Below are 21,751 nucleotides of genomic sequence, written 5' to 3' on the forward strand. Positions count from 1 at the left end.
ATTTGTTGAAACATTTTCAAAAACTTGTTTGTGTAATATGAATGAGATAAAAGATATCACTGTTGTTATAGGTCTTCCTTAACCACAAACTGAAATCATGTTATTCACCAGTGAGTTTACTAAAACTCTAATAATAATTTGTGAAATGCTGCTACAGACTTTATACCGAGTGATGCAATCTTTCTATATGCTTTATTAAAGTGTCCTCAGAAGAGTTTTATTGGGTCAAATGCCATTACATTAACGTCATGTTCACTTGTCATTACCACAGCTTTGTTTGGGGAAATATGAATATTTTGTTCAAACCATTATTGCTCATTCTTTGAGTTTTGAATTGTGCCTTTGAATGAAAACCTTCAGTTATAAGCTACTACAAAGAATCTTCAGACTGGATACTGTATTAAATATCTCAAAAGACAAATTTCTATGTAATAGCAATTAATGACTTTTCATTACAACCTGAGTGTGCCTAATAAGTGAGGAATAATCAAGTGATGTAATCAAGCAGAATGTTCAGTTTGAATTTAGATACTGTTTAATGAGGTTAGACTATTAGACTAACTCCGTTTATATGATCTTTTAATATTAATACACAAATAATGGTTTTGTGAGATAGTGTGTCAACAATTTAGTATCAATATAGTGTGTGAAATACATTGACATAACACAATTCCTTGTCTTGTAAATCTTTATTTCATGATATGTATATTCAGTGAAATCATTCTTTCTTTGTGCTAGAACCTCAGTCTTACTAGCATTACAAACTCATACTTCGAATCAATTTGATATTACAAATTGTACTTTGTATTTGATGCATCTAAAGATATAATCTCAAACTTGAAATTCGTGAAAAGATCCTTTAAAAAAAGTCAAAGGATCAAAAACACATAAATTATAATTTTGAGACTTTTTGCAAAAAGTTAGACAAGAAACTGTGATTTTCATTTTAGTATTAATTCTGAAATTGCTTCACAACTTCAAGTGTTTGGGGCAAATATGGTATGTTATAACCTTCCCACAAAATCAACTAACAAACCCCCTTAATGAATACAATACCTTTATGTATGTAAATTGGTAGCATAAAATAAAACTTTTATCACCTTAGACAAAATGGAGTATAACATGTGGGTTGTTTTAAAATGCAGCATAATAACATTAGTAAGGACCATTCTTATTGGTGGACACTTCAGAGAACAAAAAACACAGCGTTAGGAAATGTTTAAATGTGTATAGCAGTTCAGTACTTGTGTATATAAATGAAAGGCTAAAATATGGAAATCTTGTTCAGATTGATTATTTCCTTCAATTTGGCAAACTAGAGTATATTGCTCAATATTTATGCTAAGTATACTCTTCAAAACAAGAAATGCAAAAGGGATATTTTTGTTATTTTAAAGAGAAATATATGTAATAACGTTACAAGTTCAGAGTATGTGATGTTACACGTGTTAAGGCACTGATTGTCAGACCAAAATGACAATAGATGTTGTGCACTTTGAAAACGGAGGAAAACATCAGATTTTTCGCCAAAACGCATGCGTGTCCAATAAATTTGTTTGAGAGATCTGCATGTTCTGCAAGTGCAACATGTGCAAAATCCCTATAAAAGTGACGGGTTCTCGGTTTCCATAGCTCAGTGTTAAGCCACCAACACACAATACAGTTATGCCAAGACTGACTGAAGCATAACGCAACAACACAGGCGAATCTCAATCAGATGTTGCCAGATCTGTGAATGTCCACCCAAGTACCATCACAAGGCTATGGAATCGTCACCAACAACATGGATCAACTCGTGACCATCCACGATCTGGCAGACCTTGTGTGACCACGCTCGCACAAGATCGCTACATCCGGTTACGTCACCTTCAGGATAGGACCACCACTGCAACGTCTACTGCCTCAACCATACCAGGGCTGCATAGGATTTTCGATCAGACCATACGCAACCGTCTACAAGATTCTTAGGCCCCATGTGCAACCCATCATGGTGAATGTCAATGTTTTTCAACATGACAACGCCCGTCCTCACACAGCCCGACTCACCACTGTCTTCTTGAGACACCACAACATCAACATTCTTCCCTGGCCCTCCAGATCACCAGATTTAAACCCCATCGAACATCTTTGGGACGAGTTGGACCTACGTCTGCGACGGCGACAACCTCAACCGCAGACTCTACCTCAGCTTGCAGTAGCTTTGCAGGCTGAGTGGACAGCCATTCCACAGGATGTGATTCGTCATCTCATCGCTTCCATGGGCAGGAGATGCCAAGCAGTTATTGATGATCACGGGGGGCATACTCATTATTGACGTTGAGTGACGTTAAACTTCAACTAGTAAGTGTGGACTTTGCCTTTGCAGACTTTGGATGTTCAGCAGTGAATGTGCAAAGTTTCACACATGTCATACAGAACTACCCAGAATAAACTTGTTAACAATTTGTCTCATATTTTGCCTTTTGCATTTCTTTTTTTGAAGAGTATATGTTTATTAAAGAAAATTGTAATATAAATATATATATGTTGATTGGAAATATATATAACACAAGCAAAACTTTAGTTAGTAAATAAAACACTTTTGATAATGTGAAAATAAAATCTGAAACCATATTTTAGATTGGTAATTAAAGTAAATGGCAACTTGGAGTAGAAGTCCATTAATGTGTTGCAGTAAAAATTCCCTACAGGGAAGAGCTGGAATCACATGCATTGAATTGTGTTATGGTAGAAAGTGGGTAGAACCTCTTATGAATGAATGTATCAGGAATTAATATAGAGATTGTTAAAAAAATACATAGTTTGAGCTGTCTTCTACCCTCAAGTTTTTAGAATTTCAAAGATTGTTTTTTTTATGAGGATTGAACTTACACTTAATCTTACACTAGTACTGTTGTTTCCCTTTGTTTTGTTATGGGAGTTACATGTACACGTACTCCCAGATTCAATGATAAGATAAACACATTTGTTTGGATCACTATTCATGTTACATGTTTTTGTTTTATTTATTATCAGTGTTCCAATGTAAACATTACATACAACAATTTATTATACATAAAATGTGTAAGAGTGTATCAGAAGAAATAAGGCATCTTTTAGTATTTCCTTGTATACTGTAAACAGTTTCATGCCTGAGAATTTTCAAATACAACACACTGCTTGTTATCATAATGTTGTGGTGGGCAGAGCACAGATAGCCCATTGTGTGTAGCTTTGTGCTTAATTCCACACACATATATACTAGTTATCGTAATCATAAAAATTATGGTGTACACTTGTGACAAGAGTTTTTCAACTTAGAAAAAAAAATTTTAAATCACGTGCCCATATATTGTTTGTTTGTTTTGAATTTCACGCAAAGCTACACGAGGGCTATCTGCACTAGCCACCCCTAATTTAGCAGTAAAACACTAGAGAGAAAGCAGCTAGTCATCACCACCTATCGCCTATTTTGGGCTACTCTTTTACCAACAAATAGTGGGATTGATTGTCACATTATAACTCTCAAGGCTGAAAGGGCGAGTATGTTTGGTGTCGTGTTCATATAATCAGGTGTATTGTTTTCTTTTGTATCTATATTTAATCGGTTTATTTGTAAGATATAATGTATTACCCCGTCATCGAATATGCTCCCCCTTTCAGCCATAAGGACGTTTTTTTATGCGACCGTCAATCTCACTATTTAGGTAGAGTAGCTCAAACATTGGCGGTTGGTGGTGTTGACTTTGCTACCTTCTCTCTAGTCTGTTACTGCTGAATTGGGAACGGCTATTGCAAACAGGCCTTGAGTAGCTTGGCGCGAAATTTAAACCAAACTACTCGTATTAAGTGCAACTGAAAACGTGAATGTTATTGCTGATTGCTGCGCGAGTGATCGCATTTACGTTAATTTTTCTAGCAAACTTTGTTCATAAGTACAAGCAGTGGATGAACATTTGTATTTATATATACTGTTTAGCTATCATACCACTTCGAATACCATTTCATTGTTTTTACTGTGGCAAGTCAGTAATGATAAAATATTCGAAAATTAAAAACATTATTTCTGGCAGTAAATAGCTACGTAATTGTTTATTTAAAGAGTGTACGACGGTAACAGTATTATGTGAGGACACACTTGTCACTAGATGGTAGCACCAGTACTGTGGTACCTGCGATATTTATTGATTTTCTTCCCCGTCCATGGATCGTGAATCTCGTTCGAGCGATGGGGAAACATCAGTATCGTTGATGAGAATGTTTAATTGAAATTAAAAGTAAGAGCGTTTAAACCATCCAAGTTATGATTTGGATTCAACTTTTAGTTACGGAATTATTTCCTGTTTTATTCAAATTTTCGAAGGAACTCTGACCAGGAAACAACATAACAACCTTATTTATTAATTCGGTAACGGTTCCTAACTCATCTTTCCTTCCTCAATCAGTTCTACACTGTAGGGATTCATCTTACGCATCCCCTGTGATTGTGATGGCAGTTTATTGATTCAGTCTCTGATCTTTAGTATTTCTCGAAGTGTAAGTAAGATTTTCGTTCTACAAGCAACATTTTCTTGGTAAAGTTTTTTTTTTTTTTTTTTGAGAGTCTAATAATTGTATTAATAGTATATCTCGAAAATTACGTTCTTTGGTTTAACGTTTGCTAAAGTTAATACTAATTATCCAGCACTGATATTCGAAAGAAACTGCATTTTCTCCGTATAATCCAGTGCAGAATAATACACTGATTATTTCACAGGTTTACTCGAGTAAGATCTCTATTAATTCAATAGTATCTTAACTGTAAATAATTTGTTGTTGTTTTTTGTAATTTTACATTTAACTAAATTGAAATTGGTTTATTCAAATGGTCACTTTTATAAAAGTGAGTTTGAAATAAATACACAACTATGTAATATGATGAATTATTGTCAAATCAGTTAAGTTTGTTCACAAGCTAGAAAACCAATTTCATGAATAATGCAATAAATAAAATTACAAAAATTCATAAATAGTCAATAAGTACTAAAAATAAACTTATCATTAAAATGAAATAACAGTTAAGTGTAACTTATTAACATTTATGTAACTTGTTTATATTTTCATTTCCTTGAGACATTTAAATTAATTTTATGTAAAAAAATTCATACAGTCTCCTACAGTGGTGTATTGTAACAGTAGTGCTTGGTTGTAGCAATATAACAAATGGTTAATTGTTTCAGAAAATTATGACACAAAGGACATGAGTGGAGATTCTCTAGAGTGAGGCTTAATGACAATGGGCAGCTGTGTATCTCAGTGCTCTAGTTCAACAGCTAAACAACAGACTGTCAGGTAGTGAGCTCTTCAGGTGTTAGCATGCTCAATTTGATTTGTTAAGAAACAATGTTACTGCACTGTATGCCTACAGGTTTGCTTTTTCGTACACATTTTGTGATATGTACCTGTTCTTTTGCATGATGGGTATGAATTGTTTTAGCCATCATCATATCCTGGCTTATATATATACATAGTGCACGAAACAGATTGCTGTTTGTTTCTCCTTGAAGCACAAATTTATGTTATGTGTGCATGCATGTGTATATATATACACACACAAACACACATTTTGCATGAAACATGCCAGCATGATTGCCAAAGTACAAAGAAGTAAAATGATTAGGTTTTCTTTTTACTTGGTGTTTGCTTGCCATATTGCATGTAATGTCTTGTGATATTTCATCTTAAATTTTGAAAACAGTTTTTATTTAATGCATGCATGCATAATATATGAAGAACTTAATTTTTCTTTTAAATGGATTCTACTTATGTACATTGTCAATTTTTATTGAAGCTCACAATCCATGTTGAAGTGGACCACATTTGTTAGCATTAAAAAGCTCATTACATGTACTTAGAACATTGTAAGTTTTGTATTGCTGTAGTGAAACAAATATGATTCATTGAATATTTCCACACCTGGTGACAGAATTAAACATTTAGTTGACTAAAATAATTGTAATTATGACCTGAAGGCTTCTGTAGTATCTCTCTACAATTTTGTTATTTTAGTCTATTTTTCCAAGGTATTAGTTCTTCAGGATAAACTTCAGATAATTTTGTTCAGTGCCATACATGGTATGCCAAGCCTGAAAACTCAAAAATGGAACATTTTTATGTAGCATTAAATTAACACTTACCAGGCTAGAAGTCTTGGTGTACTTTTTTGATTAAATTATGTGAGTGTAATATTTTGATGTAAAAGTTAGGTTTACTTAATTTAAATTTTGAATTTTATCTATAAACTAGAAATATAAATAACTAGCTGTAACATATTATTGGTCAACAATTATTCCATGCAAATCAAGAACAGTTGCATGCTAAACAAAATGAATGAAGTTAAACATCTTTACTGGTCCATTGCAGATAAAGAGAGGCCTCATTTAGAACTATAACTAAAATAATGTTGTAGAAGTGACAAACTATGTTCAGAAACTTCTCCCAGTTACCATATATAGTTACAGGGCCAACTGTGACAAGTTGTAAATATCTGACTTGTGATAAGTCAGTGTGTGTCATTGCACTGGATGAATTATGTGTCTACTGAAAAATCTTTAAAAGCCCAGACAACATTTTAAAAATTGTATGTAGCATGACTTAAAAGTTTTTCCAAGCGTTAATGATAATTGCAGGTCACAACTATTATATTAAGTTAAAGATCTACAGTGTCAGAAAAACATGCCAAGTTGGATTCTACTTCATATGAGGCTAATATGGTGATATGCTGTCCATGAGGAAAGATTATCTTTATGTAGACTAGATGCTAATAAGGTAAGACTTCTTCAAGATAAAGCCTTCTGCTACGCATTCAAATCAACATGTCAGCTCCATTTGCAAGTAGAAATGAAAGTTTGTGCTATACCACTTGCAGTTGCATCTTGTTGTTGCTTTTTTATTTACTGAAATGAGTGAAGGACAACACTGGTCTCTGTGTGTTGTACAAATACCTCCTAAAGTCGAAATAGCACTACAATTAATAACCAGAACTGTCATATAGAACATCAGGAGTGATAGTAGAAGGGAGTTTCTATGGCCTGGGCACTCATCCTAGATGTTGAACATTCTTTTGTAATTATTATTTATACTTTACAGCACACAGTAAGTACATTTATAAACATGCAGATCCATAAAGTGTGTGATAGTTAGATGGAGGTACAAGAGACGGGGTTAAAGTTTCTTAGTTTAAACACTCCTTAACCAATGTTGAAAGCATTTTTCTTATGTGTTTAAAACACTTGCTAAAAGTTATTCCTAATAATTGAGAACAGATTCATAGACCACAATCTGTTATTCATTACTTACATTCACTGCACTGTACATTTGCCTTTACATTCACAAATAAAGTAACAGAAAAACTTCCTACATGTAGGAAATATTATATATAGAACTTAAGTTCAATCTAGTATACAAGTAAGTAGACATAACAGTGGCATAAGAAATTGGAAGATTGTGGTATTGGTAGTAGTAAAATAAATATGTAACACCAGAATTGTTTAGGATTCTCAAAATGTACAAAAAGCTTTGCATATACAGGTCCATAACTTGTGCCAAAAATTCATTTAGTATTACAAGATATTTATTGGCAGACTTTGGACACTTTACGTGTAGGACCTCACAACAGATGTTGCTTCTGTTTAATATCTTAATAATGTTCTTCAGTAAATACATCACATTACTGGCATCAACAACTTGTTTTACCAAATACCATATCAGTTTAAAATTTATCATTACGCCATCATAACAGACTGTATTTGATGGTTTATTGAGTTATTAGAAATGGCACTAAACTCAGTAAAGTGTATTTGATGTTGTTTTTATATAGTATCTTATAGAGTTTAGCAAAACAACTGTAAATTTCAGATAATTTTACAATTGAAGTTTGGTGGTATTTTGGAATGTTCAAAATTAATTTAGAAATATTGTTAATCTGTAATGAATGTATTTAATATATAGGTTAAAATGCACATGTAATAATATATACATGTGTAAATGCATGCATGCAAACCTATATTGAATATTTTATGTGTGTTTTGATATGACACAACTGAATAATAACTAAAGTATGTAATTTAAATTTTTTTTAGAGCAACTAACAGTAGTCATTGCACCCTTTCTTGTGATGCAAATCAGGCATCTGATGATTAGTCACGTGACCTGAAATGTGATTAGTCATTTAACATATACTGCATATAGAAAATGCTTGGATATATCACTCATGTAAGAACCATTGGTTGAATGGAAGTCAGCCAATAATAGCGACTTATAATTGACCACAAATATTGTAAAGTATTGTTAGTAGAATGTGAAACTTCTTCTGGAATGATGTTAGTTATATGGACATTTGCACAAATTATGTAATTGCCTAAAACACAGTAGATGATCTCATACTTTTCCTTCTGACTTTCTACCATTATACATTTGAGACTTGGTTAGATTTTTGTTGCAAAATTTAACACTATCATTGTAAAGCTGGTTAGAAACATACTTAATAAAGCTGACCCATATACCACTGTGTCCAAAACAGCTCACCTGTAGTAGTGCCAAAAACATGCAGTGGACTGACAACATGTGTAGAAGTATTCTTTATACAGAAAAGTTATAGTTGACCTTACATCCAGATAACGCTTTATACTCATTTGGAGGGAATCTGGAACGAGATCTACTTCACACATACTAGAATGTGATGCATATTGCATAATCAGAAACTATAAAAAAGGTATGATAGATGATAGGTACCACACCATACAACTCTTTGTTCTACAATTTGTTGGGTTCAGTAGTCTTGTCTTAAGCTTAATAAATGATAATTATCATCAGTGTGCTAAGAAAAAAGTGTGGAATGAGTTAATGGAGTGATTTTCACATTGGCCTCTTATTACTAGTGTATGGGATTCTTATCAGACATGTCACTTCTCATAAAGTTACTCCAGAAACAAAAGATGCTCTATAAAAAGCTCTTTTAAAGTATTAGACTTTATCAGTCCAGTTCTGTACTTCCAATGCTGTTCATTGTGACCAGTCTGTTTGTTAAAGTGAAATATAAACTGGAGAGTTATGAAATTTGCTCTCCCTATTGTATAGTGTAAACTTAATATTACTTGCATATTAAATCATATGATGTGATGTTAGATGTTTGATTAGCATATAAGTGAACTGACGAGGGTGATGAATACCATCGTATAACAATAATTTTGTTTTGTCAAAACTTAAAATATTAGCAGTTCTGTTTATCATTCAGTTGTTTTCTGTATTTTGATTATGTTTACATGTTAAAGTGGCAGTAGAACATTGCTTCTAAGTTTAATACTTCAAGCTTTTGTGTGATAAATTTTTTAGTGTTTTAGCTAATTTCAACTCTTTTATTATTATCTAGAATATTTGTAAGTAAAAATTTTTGTAATATAAAATATTTTTGTATGTACTGTTAAGGCTAGATCTGACATTATTGTTCAAAAATTATATTAGTAGTCTGAGTCTTATTTGGTAATTTATTTTTAGTTTAATATATACTTAAAACATAATTATTTTTATATCATCTGTGTAATGTAATTTCTCAGAATATGCATGTATCTATTATATGTATATATTTGTGTTTATAAGTTAGTACATGCTATATATTGATATGATTTTAGAGCAGAAATATATTATAGTTGTTCAATTTAGAATTACTCCAGTTTTATTTCAGGCAACAAAGAAATGTACAAGATAAATGAATGTCATTATTTTTGAAACTTTGTAGAATGGACTGCAACTGCCTGTTGTGGAGACATGTGTACAGCTTGACGTTTTGAAAGTCCTTTGCCTTTCATTTTCAGGTCCTCAAGATGAAAGGTGGAAGACTTTCAAAATGTCATCCTCTACACTTGTGTCTCTACAACAGGCAGTTGCTGTCCATTCTACAAAGCTTCATCAGGAATACTCTGTCTAAACAATCTATCAAACAATCGTTATTCTTCATTTGTTTTTCCATACATCATGACTTAGTTAAGAAGCATATGAAGTTTATATTCCACTTAAACTTACTTTTAATCACAGTTAAAGAAAGTTTTGTTTAATATTGATGACTAAGTTTGTATTACATTAAATGTTCACTAAAAAAAAGTACAGAGTTTGGTTTAAGATCTTTCAGTTGAAAAATGTAAATTATTTTATCACTTTTAGGCTCAATACTGAAGCAGCAAGAGTCCTTGAAGGTTACCAAGGTAAGTATGAATATTCTTCGTAGGTATTATTAAGTTTAATTTACACAGTTACTACTATTTTGCCAGTAAACTATTGTAGTAGTTAAAAAAGAAAAAGTGCATTATTTAAGTGCCTGTGAGTCAATCATTTAATTCAGTTACCATAAAGCAGTTACTTGCTGTCTGAGAGTTCTCAAATTTGTATTTGACCCAAGGAAAGAATAATAATAATAATAAATGTTAGATTACTGTATGAAAAAATTACTCCAAACTTGTGGACATTCCTTGACCCTGAAATTTGGTTTGAGGTCTTGTTGTGAGAGGGGAAGAAGGTAGTTAATGGTTTAAAAACATTGTTAAATGCTTAAATAAATATTTATTGCTCACAAATACTAGTCATTTAACCATATAACTCCACAAAGAATTTACATGGTATCCAATAATTTTCAGGTTTGAATCCAAGTCAAGAAACTAATACTAAAATAATAATAATAATAAACTACCACAAGAAAAACTGGAAACTGGTAGTTTGAGTTATTACAAAATACCTTATTAGGAAGCACTTTAAGGTTAATGCTTTAGCTTAGCTTGTAGAGTATTTTTCTGGCATTTGACAGGACTTAGGTTGAAATCTGAAGTGATCAAATGAATCACAGTGATACTACTGTGTTTACACCAAATGTTTTTTTTATTTTATTTAAATGAAGATGGCTTACAGCTTTATAATTCGCTGAGTAGTTTTTCTATATAACTTCATGCAGCTCATATCAATCCTCAACTCAATATATGAAAAAACAATGTTTTAAACACTTTTAGAATATTCATTGTACATGTTTTGAGTTAAACATATTCACTGGATGTTAGCTGTTTTCTCATTTTATAAACAAGGTATATGTATATCCTGTTTTCAAGACTATTTTTACATCTTTCATGAAAATTTATAATGCAGTTGTTACCAGTAGCTTTAGTATTGAGAGCTAGTATTTTGTGTAACTTATATAATATCTTATGTACAGAAAATGAGTTTTTTATAATATTTGTAATAATTTTAAGTTCCTTTTAATTGTTTTTAAAATTAATAAGTACCTTCTGTTACATGTTTACACAAAAATTGAATGAAATGAGGAAATTCTATTGTAAAAGAATTAATGACGACAAGTTGAAAACAGCTAAAAATGAAATTTATAAAGAGAACTTAAAGCATCACTATTTCATCCAGTTAACATGACATCATCAGGTGATAACAAAACATTAACAAGTGGCACACTAAATATCCCAAGGTGGTGTGGTCATGTGATTGAAAATATTTAAATACAAATTATATTTATGTTTAATAATGATTTTAATTCTGTAATTTGGAAAGTTTCTTTAATTTCCTGTTTTTAAGTATTTTTCTTTCTGTAAAACAAATTTTAAACTTCTGTTGATTATATTTTGTATGTCATGAAAATGTTCAAATACATGAGATGTGGGATGACAATGATTTTTCAGTGTTGTCTTCAATGTGTTTCAAGTTTCTGTAATAGAAAATTAATGACAAAGTAAGAAAATAAATTTATAATTCCAAAATAGTGCTTACCTCTACTCACAAGATTAGCTACTCTTTAGTGCTGCCCTCTATATGTGAACGTTTTATTTACGCATGCTGCAAGCCTTGTGCTTTCTACCTTGTTGGAATTATTACATTCCAAGATGTTTCTCACAGAAATCAACATGGATCATCTACTAACCAATTGTAGTATAGAATTCTCACATGATGCATGTGACTCCCTTATACACTTCAGGGTCAAACCTTCACTTCTTGTTTGGCAGCTTTAAATACAGATGTTTTCTTTTGTGCTTCCCATATGACACATTTTTTTTTATTCTTCTTTGAGGTGGTTCTGGTTATACATTTCTCCAGTTTATTATAATTGCTTTTCTGCACTAGACAGTTTTGTGCCTCTGTGAATTCTGAAGTTAGTGTTAATGCTTCGGGGTTAGCACCAACAACCAATCTCCTGTATCGGGCGTCAGATGCAGGCAGCCCATCTATGAATCTGATTTTGTCTGATAGGAGAGTTGAATGCTGCTTGGGTCACTCTTTGTCCCCTGACATCTCCTGAGCACCTTCAGATTTATCTGACAGTGTTCAGTATGATGGCAATTATGAGTTTCCTGTTCGTTCTCAGCTTCAGCATGAATATTTATTTAGTCTTTTTATAAGTTTTTGTATCTCAGGTTTGTGATGTTTTGTTTCTTTCTCCTATTTCTTATTCACATATTCTCTCTATGCTCATATGTTCCTCCAGATTCAGAGGCCTCCCAGGTGTTCTTCTCTTCTCAACTGGAACCTTGCTGTAGTCTTCCATGCCCTGTCTCTTTATTTGTTTCAATCACTTTCCTTGTGCTCCTTGTTTCTTTTGTCTTTTAAGACTTATTTCCTTTTTCTTTTGGGCTGCTGAGGTTGTTGATCTAATTTATTTGCAGTTGATGTTTCACCTATTTTTTACCATCCTATCTATCTTTTCCTTTATCCTGATCATTTCTCTGTTTTCTATCTCCCATCTTTACTCTCGTCTACACCCCAATAGATTGCTGTGTCTTGTAAGGGCCTAATGGTGTAATGTTACTGTACAACTACCATTCAGGATATGCACTTTTTTTTTTTTTGTTTACTGGGAATCCTCCTACTTTTATGATTTTTTCCCTATCTACACTTGTGAGTTAGGTCTGCTTTCTCATCCCTGCTCCTCTCTCCCCTCTGACTTCTTCCTCCTGTACATTGTTCTTTGTCTTCCCACCAAATTCATCATTTAACATTTTCCCTCACTTGTTGCTCATTAGAAGAGGTTTTCTAAGCTATCATGTGGACCATGTCCATTATGTTTGTCTCCCATTATCTTGTTCACCTTGCTCCAAACTTCAGTGTGACTTCAACTGGTAATTTTTATCTCTTTTCCTACTTTATTTAGACATCTTTATTTCCTCATTTTCACATGGCTCCTGCCCTTTGGTGAGTGGTGCCTTGACAAGTTATTATTTAACTTAAAACCCCACTGAAAGCCATGTTAATTTGCACTTTCTCATCCACAGCTCTGCACAACCACCATATAGATAGGGTGTTCCATAAGATTGCTGAAAGGTTATCTACCTTACAATAGTTCCTTTATACGTATATCCATTCCAGACCATACCACCCATAAGCTACATGGGTAAAGCATCAAGGGATTAGCTGCCCATCCCTGCCATGCCACAAGTGAATAACTCAGTATAGACTGCTTCTCTAAATAGTGTCGTGGTCTCCCATTGCACTGTCTTTGGTGATAACATTCCTACAGACTCTCCAACGTATTCTTTTTACATTTTTATGTCTCTCATAATTGCAGAAAGTTATAAAAATATTCATGTATTTAAAACACATTTATCATAAAGTACTGTAAAATAATACTTGACATTAAGTGTATTAATGAGTACTTAAATAGTATGCTAGTTGCAACGTGTTTATTTTGATACTGATTATACATTTCTAGCATTAAGATTCATCTTGTTATTTTGATATTGCTGTTATTTGGAATCTCTTGTTGATGAGTTAGCTTTTCAAATATCACAAAAATGTTCTCACGATTGTAACTTTTATAATAGTCAAAACTGAACCACGAAATGAAAGTGTCTTGATTTGAAGCTAGACATTTATTTTTCTTTTTTGTTTCATTTGCAGAAGTTTCTATTTAGTTATTACTGTCTTGTTTCAGTTAATTAAAAAAATAACCATTTAGACAACAGTTGATATCCTGAATAGCAGCAAGAGCTTTAATGTTCGTGATTTATGCTTGACAGATTTTAATTTACAATAATAAAATTATATGTATAATATAATATAAAGCAAGTCTGTATACTCTCAATCATTTGCCACTCTCTTATGTTTTAATATTTCCCACTGACTTTGTAAATGTGTACACTTTTTATGTTAACCTGATTTACAGTTCACATGTATAAAACTCAGCTTTAATATTTTACATTCTTTTTATTTATCTATTTACAGCTTACTCTTTTGGAGATGAGAAGGTATATTTTCTCTTATTAAAAAAAAATGATGTAGTAGAAGTAGCTTTAAATATTTTTAATTGATCACATTGAATAATGATGTAAGGCTTAAAGCCTAGAAGATTCTAATAACATGCACTTCTCCTCTATGCTATCATCTCAGTTGATATATTAGGTGAATGTTATGAAATGAATGTTTTTGTATATCATTTTTTAAAATTACATTGTGCATACTTTCTTTAAAATTATTTGAAATGGTTGGTTTTTCCTCTTCTATCAGCATTTCTTTTCCATAAACCTGATACATTTTAAATCGTGGTTTCAACTGAAATGTGATGCATCAAATATGAATATATTTGAATAATTACTGTCTTCACTTTTTAATAAAAGGGATATTTTTGTAGTAGATATAATGCATTTAGTCCATTGTGTAGTTTTATGCTTGACAAAAAAACAGTCATCAACTATTTTTTTTGTAATATGTTGTTCAACAATTACCTAATAAATTTGAATGAAGAACAAGAAAAAGGATATATTTTGACCGTTTAAAAGAATCTCGTGTTTTGTAATGGTCTCTAAAAATTTAGCTTGGTACAAGATGTAAGACTTTACTTGAGACCTGAAGTGTCTTTTGTTTTGTTTTTTATCTGTGCATCTTATTTTTAAGATTTTGTTAATATATGACATATGAATGTCTACATTTTATGCAATAGATGCCACTTTAGTCAATACCTTAAACTGATTACATGCAAAATGTATATAGCATGCTTATTTTCCAACATTTGTAAATGTATATATTATTGTTTAGGTGCATCATCTTTCATAACTTTATATTTTCTGATATATATTTTAAAAACACTTGAAAAGATCTTAAGATGTATTGTCTTTCTAGTTATCACATTTTTGTTAACCTTTAATAGGGCACCAGTGTTTTGACTGCTCTTTGAACATGCAGTATTAAGCAGTTTATAAGTTAGTTGCCATATTTCACTTTATATGATAATGGAAAAAGTTTTAAACAGACTGTGACAGTGGATTTGCAGAAATTAGAAAGTGTTAAGAGAGCAGATGTAGGACTTTCCTTAGAATGTTTGAAACAACCAGTTTGTGAGGCTTCTGATATAATTGGCCTGGCATGGCCTAGCGCATAAGGCGTGTGACTCGTAATCCAAGGGTCGCGGGTTCGCGCCCGCGTGGCGCTGAACATGCTTGCCCTTCCAGCCGTGGGGGTGTATAATGTAACGATCAATCCCACTATTCGTTGGTAAAGAGTAGCCCAAGAGTTGGCGGTGGGTGGTGATGACTAGCTGCCTTCCCCTAGTCTTACACTGCTAAATTAGGGACGGCTAGCACAGATAGCCCTCGAGTAGCTTTGTGCGAAATTCCCAAACAAACAAATCTGATGTAATTGTTTGCTGAAATATTTAAGAACATCTAAATATATTATAATTCAGAAAAAAACAAACTAAAATCTATTTTTATATTTATGTGTTACTGTATAAATAGATTATTTATCTAGAATAAAGAAGTTAGGCAGCATATTTTCAAGATAAGAAATAGAATAAACACATTTTTTTGTAAGTAATTTGAATAAAAGGTTTTTTGTTTTTTTATAGTGATCCCTTCAGTAAACTCACAAAATAAGCCATTTTTCTTGCACAAAAAAAGATACTTTTTGAGGCTTTAATATAAGAAAAACTTTTTTTTTAGGAATTATTATATTTTTTTAATTTTTCTACTCTGTAGCAACCTGTAACAGTTGAACAGATAGGTGCTTCATTAAATATACTGAAGACAGAAATAGAAAAAGTACAGGCTGTTCTAGCCTCTCTGGTAAGAATCTGTTTTAGATAATACTATAAAAATATAATTACTGAAACATATCTCCAGCTTATACAAAACTAGCTACTAGAATCTTTGGAATTATAGGTTTATATAAGCAATATATATATTTTGATATTGAGGAAAAAATCTGTGATTGTAATATAAACAAACAAAGGCCTATTTTCAATCTGATCATTGTTGACAGTATTGTAATGACAATTGAAATATAGTGACAATAAAAACTTTAAAAGGTTCAAAATTTGGTCATTTCAGTCTAAATAAAATCAAAGGTTTTTGATATAATTTCTTAACTGAATAGTTTTGTTGGGTTATTTTTTATGCAATTTCAAATTTTATTAAATGTTGGCAGTGCTGAAACTCAGAACATTTTATCTATATTTTTCATAACAATGTAAAGGTTTTTTTATTTTAAAGCTAAGTTACTTTTGTAATTTACAAGTCAAAATTCACTTAAACATGGGATTGGAACTTGTAATTCTTTTTATTACAAATGTAAATTTACTCTCTGTAAGGTATGACATAAATATGTAAAGATTTTACAAGAAAACTTATCATAATATGGTTTTAGCTACTGTGCAAACTAGAAACCATAATTTGTAGGAGAAATCAAAAGAACTTTGAATCATGTTTGTGTGCAATGTCTTTTGTATTTAAATGGTATATAACACAGAGTCTGGTTAATTGTTATCATGTTTATGGTAAGAAGTTTGATGAAGCTCTAGAGAAACATTTTAAACATTTCACTTTTAACTGATCCAGTATTTATTTCTGTTTTAAAAAGTACATATTAAGTTTCAACTTAAATAACAGACTGAAACAAGAATGAATTAAACAAAAAATGCTGCACTAACTGAAAAGATCCCAGGGTACAAACTATAATGTGAGATTATAAAATGTATCCCAGGGTTTGGAGGTGACCGTGGAAGTTGTTGAAATGAATACATTTTAATGAAGTTAAATAAGAAAAATCACAAGGACTGCATTAAAAACATCAAATTCAAACCTCTGATTAATTATTTAGTTTGTTATAACTTAACTAACAAGCTGAAACAAGATACAAACTATAATGTGAGATTATAAAATGTATCCCAGGGTTTGGAGATGACTGAGAAGTAGGATACACATCGAGATAGGGATAAAACTAATATATTAGAGGTTGGATTTTCTGTTTTTAACACAGTCCTTCCTTATGATTTGTGCTTATTTAACTTCATTAAAATATATAAATTTTCATTAAGTTTCAACTTCATAATATTTCATTGGTTTCAAACAAGAAACCTTGTTACCCTTGATTAATAGAGCATATTTTATTCTACTAATAGAAAAACAAATTATGCATTTTGAGTTGGTAATATGAGATTATAATTTTTGACTGTCAAAATTTACTTTTACAGTAGGAGTTTGTAACAGTACTAATGTGTATTAGATTTACCATGTTTTGGAAGCTCACCTGTGCACCTTAATAGTAAAAGTATAAAAAAAATTATTATACAAGAAGTTTTATGTTTGTATTTAGTCGGAGGAGAAACTCTACAAACAAAATTGCTTTGTCGAAAAGCAACTTTAAAAAGACAAGGATTTTCAGAAGATGGAACTGGTATGTAGAATCAATACAATTTTGAAAACCATTACATTTATAGAGAAATTCTTTAAAGCTGTTATTTTAAGAATATTATTATGTTATATTATAGATAATTTATTAATTGCAAGTTTTATGTTGTTATACCATCTGTGATAATCTGCCCAGTATAAAAATAAATATTTTACAAGCTATTTGTAATAAATGTCTCAAGAAATATAATGCTTATAAAATCTAGAATATGTACAATATTTATTATTGTCTTTGAATCAGTTTTATTTAAAGCATTTTTAATAAAGCATGTACTATTAAACCATCTTATGGTGGCTGATTGGTAAGTCTAAGGACTTGTTAACAATATGAAGTGGGTTTATTATCTATGATTGACAGAGCACAGATAGTCCATTATGTAGCTTTATGCTTAGCAATAAACAAACTGCTAAATCACTCTTTAAAAAAGCTTAAAAACAACATTTTATTATGTTACAAGCACTTTCAAGTTGAACTGTAAATATACTCTGGTGTATTTATTACAAGTTGTTTTATATTTCATATTATTAAAGTTTTTATGTTTGATTTTGTAATATCCATTTGAAGATAATCAAATACATTGTCTTGTAGAGGTACTTAGGTTTACTGGTATACTGTGATTTGTACATTTGATGTACACATATGGCAATATGTTTTCTCAAAACTCGTTTTTTATGCTATTTTTTAAATAACAGATAATTCAAGAGTGTTTCTTGTCAAAAAGTATTTCATGTTGTTTTTTTTCTTAGAATGACTAGTGGAAAGTTGGCAATTAATAGCTTTAACAAAGTAGTTAAATTAACAGTAGCTACAAAATAAGTACTTGTATATTTTGCCAATTCAAGCACAAGTTACAAGTCATCTTTTGACCTTATTTCCTTGATAGTGATTTCTTTATTTTGACATGCTACTGCCATGCCAAGTTCTAGTTATTTATAAAACAACTATAAAAGTGTTACTTGTAAATATTACAGATTAAACTAATAAGTATGATTTACTTGTAAGGTAAATATTGTTAGAACTTTGTTTTGGCTTATATTTGTTTCATTTGGGGCACTACATATGTAGAAGATCCTACTTTGGATTATAATTTAAGTTTCCCAAACAGTTTCCAGGTATATTTACAATGGGAATGGTTTTATCCTGTTAATTATAACATCTAGACCAAGCTATCAAAATACTGCTGTTAAATACAATTAATACAAAAACCATTAACATCCTAACATTCTAGGCCTTATATTATTATATTAGTTCCCATTATGTAGCTCTTTCTAAGTGGGCCAAGCTGTAAATAGGTTGATATCATACATAATACTATCTGTCACTGGTACACAGTGTTGTAAGCTAGGATAAACAATGTCTCTGGTACCAGTGAGGCGACAAAATGACTTTGGTAAGAGAAGATTTTGTGCAATATATTGCAGTACAGTTACAAATATTCTCAGGATATTATAATACAAATTATCTGGTAATACACACCACTGGGTCATCTATATAATGCCTTGTTCATGTTAAGTCATGCTTTAGTAGCTTTAGATTGGATGAATTGTTTCTGAAGTGAATGTTTAGAATTATGTTATTTATATAAAGTGGTGGTTTGGCATTTGCTGTTTTTGTTACATTGTTTATAGTACTAGAAGTAAATGTGTAGAATTTGCATTAATTATGCTGACAACACAAATTAACTCTTTGTTAAAAATTAAATAATTAAATTTGAACTATTTCACCAGGAAATTTTGAATTTTGCAAAATTTATCAAATTAACTTACCTGTATGTGTTTTACACTCAGTTTTTGTATTTAGTTACTAAGTATTCATGATTGTGTTCCACATTTATCTGCAAACGTTAACTCCCAACTTTACAAATTAATGTATTTGTTCAACTTCCTTTATTTACCTGCTTATACAGTGATCATGGATCACATGACATAATTACAAAACACCTGTTAGTCTAATGCACAAGTTGTTCTATTTAATGTTAATTTTATGTGATTCTGTGTCTGATGGCAAACAACAGTTATTTCTGAACATATCAAATGACACAGGATAACAATATTTAATGTACCTGGAATAACAATTCCTGTGCCAGTAACTAGGTAAGAACTGCAGCTTGGAGCTTATTATTTGTAGAATGGACGGCAACTGTCTGTTGTGGGGACACAAGTGTTGAGGACAATATTTTGAAAGTCTTCCACCATTCATCTTGAGGTTTATCATTAGAAAAATATTATTTTTCATTGTCTTTGATTTAAAATATCAACAACAAGAACTTTATATAAATATGTATATTTATATATTTAAGTATAGAAAATGGCTCAAAGAGCCTCAAACATTCATTCTTGTTGAAAGAGTAGAAAGATGTATTTAAGCAAACAAAATCTACACCAACCTGTTACTACTCTCAAATATTATATAGTTCCTACTGTATGATATTTTGTTTTTAATCTACAAATTGACAAAATATACAAAAACAGTGAATTCAAACTTCTGACTAATGATACACACACATATAGAGATTCGTCTAATAAACTGAAAGCCTATTTAATGCAAATGTAACTTTGTAGTAGTGCCCAAAAATTATATGCACATGCAGTTTAATGTTTTCAACATACAGTATGAACTTATGAAATTATTTCACACGTGTGTGAATCTTTTTAAATGCAGTTATGTGAAGTATATAAAACAACTTGATATTATCAAATATAAAAAAACTACTTTAAATTGTTGATTGTTTTGTAACTTACAGGGAAAGATCTTTGTTGGAGAAGTTCAGATAATGCAGAATATATTGCCAATGAAAATAGAAATAAGTAAGTTTCTAGATTACGTAGATCAATTTTTCTAGCTGTATTAAATGAAGGCATCTGTTAATGTCTCACTCATCGTGGATGATAAAACTTGGAAAGATTCAGATATTGCAAAAATTGGTGTTTTTATACAAAGCTGTTCAACTTTCTTTATACATTCTAACAAGAATATATATCAGTCATAACTTGAAAATAAGCTTTAGAAAATAAATAGTGTTAACATGTTATGTGTGTCTTAGGAAATAGTAAATTGTTTACATTATTATAAATTTGTTTAAAAAACTCACTGAATAACTTATTGTTTTTTTTTCTTATTTATAAGTTCAGTGTAATTAAATGTAAATGCTTTTTTCTGCAGGATTTCTGGGGTTTCTACCAGCAAGACTTCTAGCCAACTAGATCACTTACATTCGTTAGCTTATTCATGTCCCATACTACCAAGTGAAACTTCTCTTGTTACAAAGTCAACCCAGACAGAACCATTAGTCTCTAGTTTAAATGAAAAATTTGTAACTGCTTCAGCATATGATGTTCCAGTGCCAAATAAGATGTGCCAAAATGAGTATATGGATGAGAGAATAAGCACTTGTACATTTCCTGAGAAGGAACTTCAACATTCTCATGTTCCTACAACAGGAATCTTGCATGATACTAATGCACGAGATGAAAAATTTTCTCCTGTTTCACCATTTGTTTATAGGAATCGAAGTTTTAGCTTCATTTCAGCTATTAAAGAAGGCAATAATGATATATCATGTTGTGAAGTGGCAACTAGTACTGAAAAATTAGAATGTGATAAGACTTCAGTAAAACCTTCTCATGAACCTCAAAAATTCCATTCAGTTCCAGTAAAATTAGATGATGTGAAATGGTTTCGACATCCTAAAGAAAACAACGAGTCATTATCCACAGAAGCTAGGTTAGTATGTTATTCTACAAGCAAATTAATCTTCATTTTTCATGCTGAAAAATAAAATGATTGACAATGTTAGCATAAACAGATTTATTAACATTAAAAAGAGCTTCTAATTATGCTTTTCCATTTTACTAAATGCTTTCACTCAGTCTTAAGATGCATGGACCTTCACATGTTTGTCTCAGTTTTTGTTTATGTCATTTGACATGTATACATTTCTTGTTAATGCAGAAAAGAAAGTTAAAATATTGAAAATATAATGATTTTGCTTCAGTTGTGAAATTATGTCTCTTCTTTAAGATCATTCTATTTCATATAATTCACATAAATTCATAGCCTGATATTTGTATTA

The 21,751-nt window shown here is 31.1% G+C and overlaps 2 protein-coding genes across 13 annotated transcripts in view; both read left to right on the top strand.

The window, feature by feature from the left end:
* The window catches only part of LOC143240608 (uncharacterized), an 83,850-nt gene extending 67,756 nt beyond the window's left edge, over positions 1-16,094 (top strand). For 9 of the 12 annotated variants that reach the window (XM_076483320.1, XM_076483326.1, XM_076483321.1 and 6 more), the window contains 3 exons: positions 10,177-10,217; positions 14,221-14,243; positions 15,969-16,094. In XM_076483320.1, coding sequence (XP_076339435.1) covers positions 10,177-10,217; positions 14,221-14,243; positions 15,969-16,076 — 172 coding nt within the window. In that variant the 3' untranslated portion in view covers positions 16,077-16,094. Of the gene's footprint in view, positions 1-4,424; positions 4,520-5,198; positions 5,311-10,176; positions 10,218-14,220; positions 14,244-15,968 lie in introns of all 12 variants that reach the window. The other 3 variants (XR_013021858.1, XR_013021857.1, XR_013021859.1) reach the window with 3 other exon arrangements.
* Positions 16,095-16,704: 610 nt separating this feature from the next.
* Positions 16,705-21,751, top strand: part of LOC143236391 (uncharacterized) — a 49,415-nt gene continuing 44,368 nt past the window's right edge. Inside the window, exons 1-4 of the mRNA XM_076474658.1 lie at positions 16,705-16,765; positions 17,584-17,664; positions 20,423-20,486; positions 20,842-21,402. Of these exons, the coding sequence (XP_076330773.1) occupies positions 16,705-16,765; positions 17,584-17,664; positions 20,423-20,486; positions 20,842-21,402 (767 nt within the window). The remainder of the gene's footprint in view (positions 16,766-17,583; positions 17,665-20,422; positions 20,487-20,841; positions 21,403-21,751) is intronic.

The sequence above is a fragment of the Tachypleus tridentatus genome, chromosome 13 (assembly GCF_004210375.1).
Source record: "Tachypleus tridentatus isolate NWPU-2018 chromosome 13, ASM421037v1, whole genome shotgun sequence".
Lineage (NCBI taxonomy): Eukaryota > Metazoa > Arthropoda > Merostomata > Xiphosura > Limulidae > Tachypleus > Tachypleus tridentatus.